Genomic DNA, 13,198 nt, shown 5'->3' on the forward strand with positions numbered 1-13,198 from the left:
CAAATCATCAGCTCATTAGTAGAGACTGCAAGACTTGAATTGGGTTTGTTTGATGAGGGAACATGCAAAATGTGCAATGGTGAGGGGTCCCTAGGACAGGTTTGAGAACCACTGGTGTACAGTTGTGGTCAGAATTATTGGCACCTCTGGTAAATATGATTAAAGATGGCTGTTAAAATAAATCTGCATGGTTTATCTTTTTGATCAATAAAAATATATATATATATATTCACAAGAGAGCTGCATGGGTAAACAAAGAATATATATATATATATATATATATATATATATATATATATATATATATATATATATATATATATATATATATATATATATATCCCTTTACTGCCATTGCAAAGCTTGGAAGCGTCAGGGTATTAGAACTCTGACTGTGTGAATCAGAAAGAAGAAAGTCACATACACCTAAGATGGCTTGAGGGTTAGTAAATCCTTGGGTAATTAACATTTTAGAGTGAACTAATCATTTAATTGCTAAAGTTCCTTTAAGTTCTTTTATGTGTTGCAACAAAGTCCTTAGTAACCTTTTGTGTTCAGTTGTTCCTTCCTGGTCCTCCGCTTCAGGGCATAAGACATAATACTCGAAATGCACCAGAGGTCAGTCTCGAGAGTACTATATGGCAGCGTGGTGACTTCTGCCAAATTTTTCTCAATGGGTCCTGGAGAATATAGAGAGATGATGAAGAATTCAGTTTCTACCTGATATTCCAATTCTCAAATATGTGTAAGTAAATTTGGGTTTAAAAAAAAAATTATTGGGTTATGTATATAACCCTTGTTCCCTGAGAGGGAACAGACACTTTGTCGGAAAGATGAATTTGGGGATACTCCCTTAGCAACAGCGCATCTGAAGTCTGAATAAAACTAATCTTGATTCGTGTTGGGTCATGACGTAGATGTGCCGGCATACCCGGAATTTACCTAAGGAGGGCCGCGTATACTAACGGCAATTATCGCGATGGAGCAAGCGCTCTCAGGCAGTATGCAGTGTGACAACGAGACGCAGTGCTCGTTCCCTCTCAGGAAACAAGGGTTATATACATAACCCGAGATGTTCCCAATATCGAGGGAACTTTGCACTGCATCGGAACGATGAATTTGGGGAATAAGTACCCACTAGGCCACACCAAGGTTACGCCTGCCCTATTGTGAAGCTGGAGACCAGGCACAATTAGGAATGGAGCACCCTAGTGCTGGGCGTCGCAGGGAGGTGCAAGCTATAAGATATTAAGAAAGTGTGCTGAGTGGCCCACCCAGCCGCTTCACAGATATCTTGCACTAGTACTCCAGAAAGGAGGGCCAAAACACAATAACAAGAGATCTGACCTCCTCCACTGTACTGACCTTTGCAAGTATATTCTCAAGGCCCTGACTGGGCATAAAAGGAAAAAAACTGTCACATGAGACGGGGGATGAAAAACCTGAATAACCAATGACCTGGCCACACTAGAAGGCACCTTAGGTACCTAGTTTAGGATGTAAAATGGCCTTAACTCTGCCAGGGGCAAACTCCAGGCAAGTCGGTGTCACTGCCAAGGCCTAGAGGTCCCCCACTCTGCTCAGAGAAGTGATAGCAAGGAGAAATACCACATCAAGGGTCAGGATCTTAGCCTCAGCCGACTCCAGTGGCTCAAAGGGGGCCTCAGCCAATCCTTTAATTACCACTGCCAGATCCCTGGTTGGAATTCTGGCCGAGCCGCAGGCCTCATCTTCTGGGCCCCATGGAGGAACTCACACCCAGATGGTGCCTACCCAAAGGCCCATCACTCACAGGAGCGTGGAAAGCCCCAGTGGCAGCCATGTACACCTTGAGTGTGGACGGGGTGAGACCCGCAGAAAAACACTCTTGGAGGAACTCCAGCACTGACGCCACTGGGCAGTTAACTGGGTCCACCTCACGATCTCTATGCCAAGTAGAAAACACATTCCACTTCAGGCTGTACAGTCTCCTTGAAGACAGAGCCCTCTCAATCACATCTGCCGACAAGCCGGCCTCTAGATACCCTTCAGGGGCCAGACGTAAGGCTCCAAATTCCCAGCCAGGGGTGAAATATTGTGCCCCCCGCCTGAGACAAGCTGCCACGCAGAGGACTCCCAGGAGCAAAGCAATAGGGGGAAAGTGCACAGAGACGCAGCCTCGGGCTATGTATGCACCATGGCTTCCAACCCCAGCGGGGCTGGATGCGTGAGAGAAAAACCACAGTGGGCAGTGGGACATCTCTCGAGACGCAAACATATCCCCTTTCACTAGGCTGAACCTCTCGCACATGGCCTCCACCACCTCTGGGAGGAGCCGCCACTCCCCGGGCCTCAGCCCCTGCCTCGACAGGATGTCTGCTCCCTGGTTTCGGTCCCCGGGGATGTACATCGCCCTGAGGGATGACAGTTCCACTTAGGACCATAGGAGGACCTGGTGCGCCAGTCTGCAGAGGGCGTGACCTCAGCCCCTCCTGCTGATTCAGATACGATACTACAGAGCTCTGTAGACCGCCAGCATTTCCAGGCAGTTGATGTGCCAGAATGAATGCCTGCCTTCCCACAGACCTCTCGCAAAACGGCCGTCCATGACCATGCCCCAACCAGTGAGGGAGGCGTCTGTTGAAACGGATTTCAGGCAACATGACGCTCCCAGCACTGGACCTTGGGACAGAAACCAGGGTTTCTTCCATATAACTAGGGAACAAAGGCATCTGCGCTTACCCTGATCATACGGAATAGATTTCCCCTCAGGGAAAACCCCCTGGTCTTCAGCCACCACTGTAGGGGTCTAATGTGCAACAGACCAAAAGGTTTTACGTTGGATACTGCTGCCATGAGCCCCAGCAGTCTCTGAAACTGCTTCACAGTGAGGCTGCTGCCTAGATTTTCTCTGGAGACCACCACCTGTATGGACTCGATAAGTGCAGGAGACCATTGTGCCCACATTGTACACGAGCTCCATACACCGCCCAGGAACATGGTTCTCTGGGACGGCATCAACGCTCTTCTTGGGTTGAGTCTCAGCCCGAAGCACCGAATATGGGCCAGAACGACATCTCGATGCCGAACTGCCATTTCTTGCGACTGGGCCATTGTGAGCCAGTCGTCGATAAAATTCAGTATACGGATGCGCTGGAGTCTGAGAGGAGCCAGAGCTGCATCCATACACTTGGTAAAGGTGCGAGAGGAAAGAGCTAGGCCGACCGGAATAACCCAATACTGGTACGCTTCGCCCCAAAAGCGAACCTCAGGAACTTCCAGTGGGCAGGAGGGATGGAGATGCGGAATATGTGTCATTAGATCTATCGTGACAAACCAGTCCTTGAACTGGATCTGCTCACGATGGGATAGTGAGTGTCTTAAACCTGAATCTCCTCAGAGAACGGTTCAAGTACCTCAGATCTATTATGGGACGCAACCACCCCATCCTTTAAAAAAAAATGTTTTATGTAGTAGCGGCCATAAAAGCCAGACCGCCCTGTCACCCAAGCACCAACATATTTTGCTAGGGGAACTAGCCTAGAGACTGATCTCTGGTACCCACCAATCCTCCTGACCGACCCCCTCAACCGGCCAACCGGCAGAGCTTAGTCGGAGACGATATTCCATGATATTGTGAACACATTCACTGCTCGGCTGCAGGTCTTACTAGAGGCGGGTGGAGTGCATGCATTCGCTGGAAAATTAAGTGGCCTGAGCGTCGTAGATGGCGGATCGCTACCTCGATCGCACCCCGGGAAAGGGGGCTGACCAGCAGGCCACTGAGTATGGCACACCACAGTCCAAACCACACTGATGAACCTCAGTGGTGGAACACTGAACTGCAGTCTGCACCCTTTTGCCCACGGTAATCAGAGCCAAAGTAAATATATTCCGGAGGCATAACCATGCCCCGAGATACTCTACTAGAGGAACCAGTCTCTCGATGCTGGCCTACGGAACCCACCGAGCCTCCTGCCCGACCCCCTGAAGCAGCCACCCGGCAGAGCTTAGTCGGGGAGGATTTTCGGTGTGCAAACACGTTTGTTGCCCAGCTGCAAGTCTTCGGGAGGCGGCTGGAGCAGCAACAATGTGGTCCGAGCGTCGTAGATGGCGGACTTCCAGAAAACTCCATGCAGGAAGCGACCTCGATTGCTCTCTGGAAGACTTTCCTGTAGCTCAACTAGTAGAGCGTGGCGCTAGCAAACGCCAAGGTCATGGGTCCAATTCCCAGGGAAAGCAAGAAATGACAATAATGTAAAAATGTGTGCCTTGAATGCAATGTAAGTCGCTTTGGATAAAAACGTCTGCCAAATGCATAAATGTAAATGTAAATGTAAGATTTTCTTTTAGATTAATATATAGATAATTGAACACAATTTGGATGATAGGCATAACATATCTACTTTACAAAGTCAGATAAATCCCATTTAATCCCTCAGAATGAAATGCCACCATACTCACCCATCAATGAACATGGTCTGAATGATAGAATAAATAAACATATTTAACTCCTCAAAGTCAGATAATATTTAATTATTTTTAATTCCTCAGAATTACAATTCGGCCATAATCACCACCAGTCAATACAGTTTTAATATTTATTCATACGGAATCGTCAACTACATGCTGCCTTGGCAAACGTGAGATTCGATCCGATTATAACATATTTAGCATCATCACTTGAGATAAAAGACCACAGGCGCAAGGCTGAAATGCCCAAAAAGCGCATGCATCAAGATATTTCACAATAAACACAGCCAGCACCCTCAGGAGCTGACTGCATGCCTCGCATCAAACAGTATCACATGTACACCGATCACGTGTGTTCAATCTTATTTTATTGCAGACCCGTAATCTATGCGCTGCCTTGGCAACGCGAGATCGAGACTTGATCGAGATTATGAAGTGGCGAGCTCTTGTTTACTTCACTCATTCGATGCGGAGCACGTCTAATTCCTCGGAATCAAACTACTCAAGCATCTGTTCTCCACCCGGGGGAAAAATCCCCAATGCGGGCTTCCGCACAGGGACGGAGAACACCAAGTCACTACAGGCAGCCCCCTCGAGAACTGCCCAAGCGCCCTTATTTTATGAATGAAGTAGCGTGTTTGGTGCTTAACGTCACCCGCCTCGATGCTGTGCACGTCAGACGGCTCAAGCATCAGGTTCTCCACCCCAGGGAACTGTCAGCGAGGACTGAAATGGTGCCTCAGCAGTCCCAAGCAGAACGCTGATAAGTTCATTAGCGAGCCCACTGATTTATGCCGCCGCCGCGCTGCCTAAAAAGACGTGGGACAGATGGGGTTGGCCGGCCTCTTTGAGCATGCAGCCAGCCGAGAGCGAAGCATCACCCTGAGCATCACCTTATCACAATGCTCACAGGTGGCTCCCTCGAGAGCTGGCCTAGCATGCTGAACACCCAGACACTTTACGCAAAGCGAATGTGACGGGGACACAGGTGCACACATTGCTTGAACTCTCTCTCAGTCGCCACTCACACAATATATATATATATATATATATATATATATATATATATATATATATATATATATATATATATATACATTTTTTTTAAATTATTATTATTTATTTTTTTATTTGTTATTTTTTTTGACAGACAACAATAAATAGACAAACAATTGACTAAGAGCGCTATGCTGAAGAGCGATAAGTGCCGTTACTATGTGCCGGCCCCCCTTATGTAGCTTCCGGGTATACCGTCACATCTACATCATGACGCAACACCAATCAAGATTGGAATAGTTTCATTCAGACTGTAGATGCACTGTTGCTAAGGGAGTATCCCCAAATTCGTTGTTCTGACACAACAAGTGCGAAGTTCCCTCGATATAGGGAACCTGTATAATGATCATATTAGTTTGTGCTGGAATTCAGAGAAAGAGATCTGTTTGATTTACATAAATCTATCCATTTCTCCCAAAATATGTGAAAGTAAGTGACCGGTAAACCGGTAACAATGAGAGGAATGAAGTTGAAGTTGAACAATGAAGTTGCACATCAACAACCTGGAGGAAGTGAAATTTCTTTAAAACAAAATATTTCATATAAATCCACTCCAATTACATTCCAAAATTGTTACTAAAATTCAGCTGGCAATCCATCTATTCCTGGAGAGGACAAGCTGCATAGCCTCAGTGAGTTTCTTAAAATTATTTTAATTTGCTGCATTCCAGTTCGTTTTTACCAGAAAGAGAGTTGCAAAACGCTTTGATCTCGCCGCCACGTGGTCACATGGTTCAAATCCTCCACATGCAGTTTGATTTCCTTCCATATCGGAGAGAAATGTAGCCACACGTTGACCTGCCATGTGTGGATCTTTTAATGCAGGGACTCTCCTCGTGTTTGCAGTTTTGCAATATAATGATGCATTTAAAAGTTAATGGCCAAACGTGTCATGACAAAAGTTCACAATGCTGCTGCAGGTGAAATATAATGTGGACAAGACAACACTGAATAAATATATTTTAGTCAGGTTAAATACTGATAGTTACTCTAACCCCTTAATCTAAACCTCTCTACTTAACTGTCGGACTCCCACATCCATCATGTTTGTAGTTTTTTAACGCTTTTTATCCACATTTGTAGTTCTAATCGAATCCTCATCCAACTCGCAATAGGTTGTGGGCAATATTAGCAGTTAGAGTGCGCATCGATCCGCACTACGAATTCGGACTGGAAATAGTAGATCTTCCAGGTATCTTTGGAATACTCTTTTCAACACTACGATTTAGGACATGCTAATTCTATTTCCGAGCACTATTTAGTATGGATATTATGCGAATTGGGATGCAGGGTATGTAAGATTGTGCCCAAAACTGGTACTTATTTTCTGATTCCAGGTTTTTTGGAGTCAACGCTGATTCCCGACTCCCAATGTAGGAGTCTATGTAATCGACTCCTTGATTTCATTTACATCAAAATAGGGTCAGAAATAAGACAAAATTGCAGTTGTTACACATGTAAATTATTCCTGTGACCATGGCGTTCAGGCTTACAGCCTTTAAAAGGCACCCATTGTATCATGTCCGTTCTCTTTTCGATTCTCATCTTTGCTGAGAAGTTGTTTCATAAGTTAAGTTGTGGGAGATGCTCGTTGGCGAGTATTTCAATCCTTACTGCTTTTTGCCGCTATTTTGAACGTCTCAGAGGTAACCGGTAAAGTTAGTTACTGTTCACCGAATCTCGTTTTGTTTACATGTGGCAAGCAGCATTGGCACAGCTGACCATAACATATTTTTTGTAGAGATAATGGCCCTCATTTATCAAAAGTGCGTACAGCAAATTTCGAGAGTACACCTTGCGTACACCCAAAACCACGGTGACTTTGAGATTTATTAATATGGACGTTGACGTACGGCACGCTCAAATCCTACGCCAGCTCAGGAGGCGCTGTACGCATGTTTTGAGTTAGTGCGAAAATGCGCAGAAAAACAATTCGCCCACAAAACACCACAAAACGCACTGACAAAGATATGCTATATTATGACCGACTGTAAAACAACAACAACATAGTAATTATAAACTTCGGTGTTTATTTTTGTGCAACATGGACTTCAATGTTTAATTTGTGTGACTATACCAAAGCATTTGATTTGTAGGCATGTATTCCTCCAGTTGCGAGGCTGTGCACTTTACCTGGCGTTTCAGGGTTAGGCCCGGCAGCTGCGCACGGACTGGGACTGAAAATAATTCAGACTGACAAAATAATAAAAATGACATTCTTCTTCTTTTAAATAATAATATTAAAATAAATAATAATGACATTCTTCTTCTAAATAACAATAAGTATAATTAATAATAAAAATCATACTAATAAGAATAAGAATAATAAGAATCTTACAAATTGTCATGCAATTATTAATGTGAATGAATGGTACTCCACATCATCATCACTATTGTACACCCCAATACATGTGGCATAATGCGAAATTAAATGCTAATTGTTTCAAATCATGTGATGTAAAATGCATTGTGATAGGAAATCATCTAAACAGCTAATTAAACTGCTGGAGTGCGCTTCTTAACCCCCACACTATTAACAGTACTCGTAATTGGGGTCCATATTTTGTTTTGTGGGTGGATTTAATCCCACTCTTTAAACTCCAAAATAAAACAATTTCATTTTTTTCCACCTGGTGATGGTCTCGATCTCCACGTTGGAGAAGTTTTGCTTCTTTGCTGTCTTCTGTGTGTCCATGGCGTAAAATGAGGGCGTGGGGGAGGCAAAGACTTGAATATATAGTGGCGTGTCATTTGACGATCGTTTTTAGCCGCGATATTTATCAAGGGCAGTGGCAGTAGCTGTTGATTATCCTCCTAAGAGAAAAAAAAGGCAAAAACTTGGCTTTGTGGATCAATTGACGGAAGGTATGAGCCAGATCCAGGCAATGCTGGCTTCTATAAAGCAGCATAATGAAGGGCAGTGATTGCCAGAACCTAATGCAGCTATTTCTGGTACAGCCAGGGATTTTGATGTAATTTCGGTGTCTGCATCAGATTATTTTTTTAATGAACAACCGGGCATGACAGGAAGAGCTGGAAGCACAGTTTTATCTTACCTTCTTTCACTTCTACCTTACCTCGACGACTGGCTACCGTGCGCAAGCAAGATTATTGCTATTGCATGTAGCGGCATTAGGTCTAAGGATAAATTACAAGAAAAACTGTCTAATTCCAACTCAGAACGTTCAGTTCATCGTCATGCAAACTACATTGACAAAAGTCAGAAGCCAGGCAATTGTAAAGACGGTGGCATCTAACGGTGGTATGTTGCATCTAAGACCATTCCAGCACTGGCTAAATCAGAGGCCATGGCTGGTCAGCCATGACCCCAAAAAAGGTTTTGCTCACGGTATCTGTGGCGTGCACTCACACACTGAGGCACTGGTCTCGCAAACAATTTCTCCTCAGGGGGGTGTCCTTGGGAACCATTCCTGTACAGAGGGAAATTGTAACTACAGATGCATCCCTACTAGGCTGCGGAGCTGTGTGGAGGCACCGGAAACTATGCGGTGTGTGGCAGAGCACGTCTCAGCACATCAATGTACTTAAGTTTAAGGCAGTGTGGCTAGCACTGCAGCATTTCCAACATCAGCTAGAAGCCAAACATGTTTTGGTAAGGACAGATAACACCACAATGTTTTTTTTACATAAACCACCAAGGAGGGACAAGATCTCAGAGCCTGCAAAGGTTAGCATACAGACTTTGGAAACGAGCAGATTTCCATCTCCACTCGCTGAAAGCTGTATATCTTCCTGGTTGTTACAATCAGATAGCAGACTTGCTATCTCAGGCCAATCCCACCCCGTGGGATTGGAAGATTCACCAGGAGGTGATCCAGTTATTCTGAAACACCTACGGCAGAGCAGAGGTGGACTTATTTGCAGACAGACAGACAGACAACTCATTGTCCAAGGTGGTTTTCAGACAAGGACGAGCCAGAAGCGTGGGGCCAGGATACATTGGCACACAATGGCATTCCCACCTCTGCCATTAGTATGGATGACATTACGGTGAATTCAGGAGACAAGGCAACCAGTTCTGGCCAAGCAGGCCATGGTTTCATTAGCTACTTTTACTGACAGGCAGACCATGCCCAGTGCCAGTGAGACCAGATCTGCTATCTCAGACATATTGCAATGCTCGTAAGTGGTCGAGCACACACTACTGAATGCAAGGGCACCTTCTGGGCACCAACACGGTCTGCCGGTATTGGTCTATCAAAAGTCTACATTTCTCAGCCAATATCACAAAATATCCCACTACATTATTATTATCATATATTATGCTACGTTTATGTGGCTATTATATTTAGGGTGGCGATATGTCCGGATTTTGGTGTAGCCTCAAGCCAGACACTTATTTGTCCTCCTTTTCGTAGTTGCACTTAATCAGCCTAAAAACCTGCTCTAGTAGCCTGACAAGCCAGACCCACATCAAGATGTTTTGTCTGGAAACTCACCATTGACAGGGCTCAGTCTAAGAGGGGGGATAAATGGTTGTCTTTTAAACTCCCTCTGCACACAATTGGATAAAGCTTCGTGAGGCGGAGCTAGTTGACAGATTAAACTTTCACCGTATCCGGTTGGCAAAACTCAGAACACATTTTCCCTTTTTAAGAATGACTTCAGTGCCGTTCTGTTCTTTTCTCAAAGAAAAGCTTGACTCCAAGTCTTCCAGAGTCACGGCCAAAGCCGATTCGAAAGGCCGCCGTTCGACAGTTTCTGTGTTAACTTGTAGCATGAAAGCGCAACACTGCCATCATTATGCTAAGCCCCGCCCAGCGACTCTATACACGATGTGATTGGCCTGACCAGAGTTTGGTTTTTACAGCTCAGAAGTGTATTGAGAGTTACTAGACAATACTTGCGGCCGCTAGGGTGCATCTAGATTTCTAGGCCACTGCTCTAGAATATTTATTGGGATGCAGCAGCATAGCGTCTAATGCCGTAAGATCTCTGGTCAACAAATGATTGGTTAAAATTGGTGTCAAATAAATATTTTATATAGCATTGGTTAAAAGAAAACAAGCCTCCACGACGTGCTGGCTTCGTCATATCATAATGTTAACATGTTAACATACCGTTAATGTCAAACCTCATTTAATCCAGAATGGATTAAGTGGATGTTAGTTAAGGGAAAGCCAGCATTGACTGACATGCCATTATGAAAAAACATTTTAAAAAGTAACCGAAGAACTGCAGGTACGTCTTCCCTTAGGTCAATTTAAAAGAATTCGTAGAATAAGGAGGACGAAGACAGGTTTCGGCATGACTGGGACTCGTGTTTATTCAGAACTCTTGTGGTACAAACCAAATAAAGTCACCCTCTCAACAACTAAATATAACTTAAACACAGCAATCTTTCCCTCCGCCATAGTCATTTTTTTGAGAAGCAACATCACCTCAGGATCTCTGCTGTAGGGCTTTGTAAAGTCTATCATGCAGTCAAGCATCACCAGTCATGTTTAATAGAAATACATAAATAAACAAACAATGAATTTCAAAAACAAATAAACATTTCTGTTTTAACAAAGAGCTGCTACAGAGGTGTATAGGCCTACTTATTTGTTAAGAATACACATGTATTTATTTATTATTTTTCCACAATAATTACTTGTTAATTTATGTATTTCTGTTGTTTCCAGAAGTCCAGAATGTTATGTTTTCAAGGACTGTTCACTTTGCGAGACTTATCTCAGTGGTCAGTTTTTGAAATGGACATCACAACGTCTTGAATAAATACAAATACTGTGGACAATTTTTACCTCTTCTGTTACACATATAGGTCTACATGAAGATATATCGTTGATCAAATTGTCTGGCAATGAATAGAGTAGGCTATTTCAGAATCAATGTATCATGATAGCATCGATATTATGGACAAAATTCTATTGTAGTTGCGAGTACATAGAGTCCTATGCAATTATTCTCTCTCTTGCCTCTCTAAAGTATCCTCCTTTTTGATGTTATGGAAATGGCCACCCTAATTATATCGCAGACTATTGATTAGATAAAATATAGATATCCTTTTAATAAAATACTCTATTCTCCCAAAAATGCTCAAATAGCCTACTGTAACGAAGTATTAGCCTACTTTGTAACATCACACCACTGTTCTTTATTGCTGATCTAACTAGAAGACATGAGTCAGATTTAAATCACAGTTGTGGAGGAGGGGCATGTTGTCACACTGAGTTACAATGTGCTCCATTAGTATATTAGTATATTATTATATATTATATTTGTTTTTTTGTGTGACCACAACGCCGGTGCTTATAAGATGATTAACCAAGTTTTGTTCTTTCACAAAAATGGAAACACTGTGAATAAGGTTAATTAGTTAACATTATTTAATGTATTAACTACCAGGAACTAACCATGAGCAGTTAATTTGTTACTGTAATAATAATAATAATAATAAATTTTATTTATAATGCACTTTATATTAAACAAAATCTCAAAGTACTGTAGGCCTATTTGTCCATCTTTGTTAACGTTAGATAATAAAAATACAGCTGTTCATGGTTTGTTCATTTTAGTTCAAATGCATTAACTAATAATTTTAATAATGTATTAGTAAATGTTGAAATTAACATTAACAAAGATAAAAAATGTTTTTAAGTGCAGCTCATTATTAGTTCTCACCACTGCCTTATTCATGAGGGAGGTAAAGCAAATGTTTTTATATTCGACATGGTCCCCAGCCGCCGCAATACATCTTCCACGGTTACGCCAGGTTGCCATGCACCTGACATCATGGCGCAGCGAGGGAGGAGACGCTGCATCAGGCTGACTCCCAGAACTTTTGCAAATCATCGGGAGGTCGGGAGGTGCTTAAAGTTCTTCGCGTACACACACTGCAAGCCGCGACCATGTGCATCAACGCGATTTCTCCCGAGTGAAAGAAAGCAAAATCGCTTTGTTGTTTTGAAAAAAAGAAAGAAAAAAAACAGACAAAAAAAAAAAAAAAACCCAACAACAATAGAATAAGGAGCAATATTAGTGATCTTTTCCTTTGCAAACACAGGCAGGAATGAGACTTACCTTAATCAGAGATATGAATTCTTTATTCTTCTCTATCAGTTGACTATGATCTGTCTCTCTCGCTCTCTCCCCTCCTATTTATGTACAGTAGAGTTTCGTTTCCTCACAATCATTCTCCAAAGTCAGTTTCATTCCCAGGAAAATAAGCTACACCCTCTGTTACACCACTCCACCTTTACCAACATTTTCGTCATTACTTCGCATGTTTGTGCGTGTTTATTTTGACGTGCATGCCTTTAATATGCCTACATCAAAAACAACCACAATAGTTATTACCAACATCAATCAATGACCCTTATCTATCTTTGTTTTTAATTGTATTTTATTGCCTGATGACTTAGTTATAAGGATATTAAGGTAACTGGATATATATATATATATATATATATATATATATATATATATATATATATATATATATATATATATATATATATATATATATATATATATATATATATATATATATATATATATATATATATAGAGATATATATATATATATATATATAGATATATATATATATATATATATATAGATATATATATATATATATATATATATATATATATATATATATATATATATATATATATATATATATATATATATATATATATATATCCAGTTACCTTAATATCCTTA

At 42.1% G+C, this 13,198-nt stretch overlaps 1 protein-coding gene across 1 annotated transcript in view; it reads right to left on the reverse strand.

Moving 5' to 3' along the window:
• The window catches only part of LOC137055543 (E3 ubiquitin-protein ligase TRIM39-like), a 440,141-nt gene that overhangs the window by 14,549 nt on the left and 412,394 nt on the right, over positions 1-13,198 (reverse strand). Inside the window, exon 2 of the mRNA XM_067429402.1 lies at positions 546-680. Coding sequence (XP_067285503.1) covers positions 546-597 — 52 coding nt within the window. The 5' untranslated portion in view covers positions 598-680. The remainder of the gene's footprint in view (positions 1-545; positions 681-13,198) is intronic.

This window comes from Pseudorasbora parva, chromosome 1 (genome assembly GCF_024679245.1).
Source record: "Pseudorasbora parva isolate DD20220531a chromosome 1, ASM2467924v1, whole genome shotgun sequence".
Lineage (NCBI taxonomy): Eukaryota > Metazoa > Chordata > Actinopteri > Cypriniformes > Gobionidae > Pseudorasbora > Pseudorasbora parva.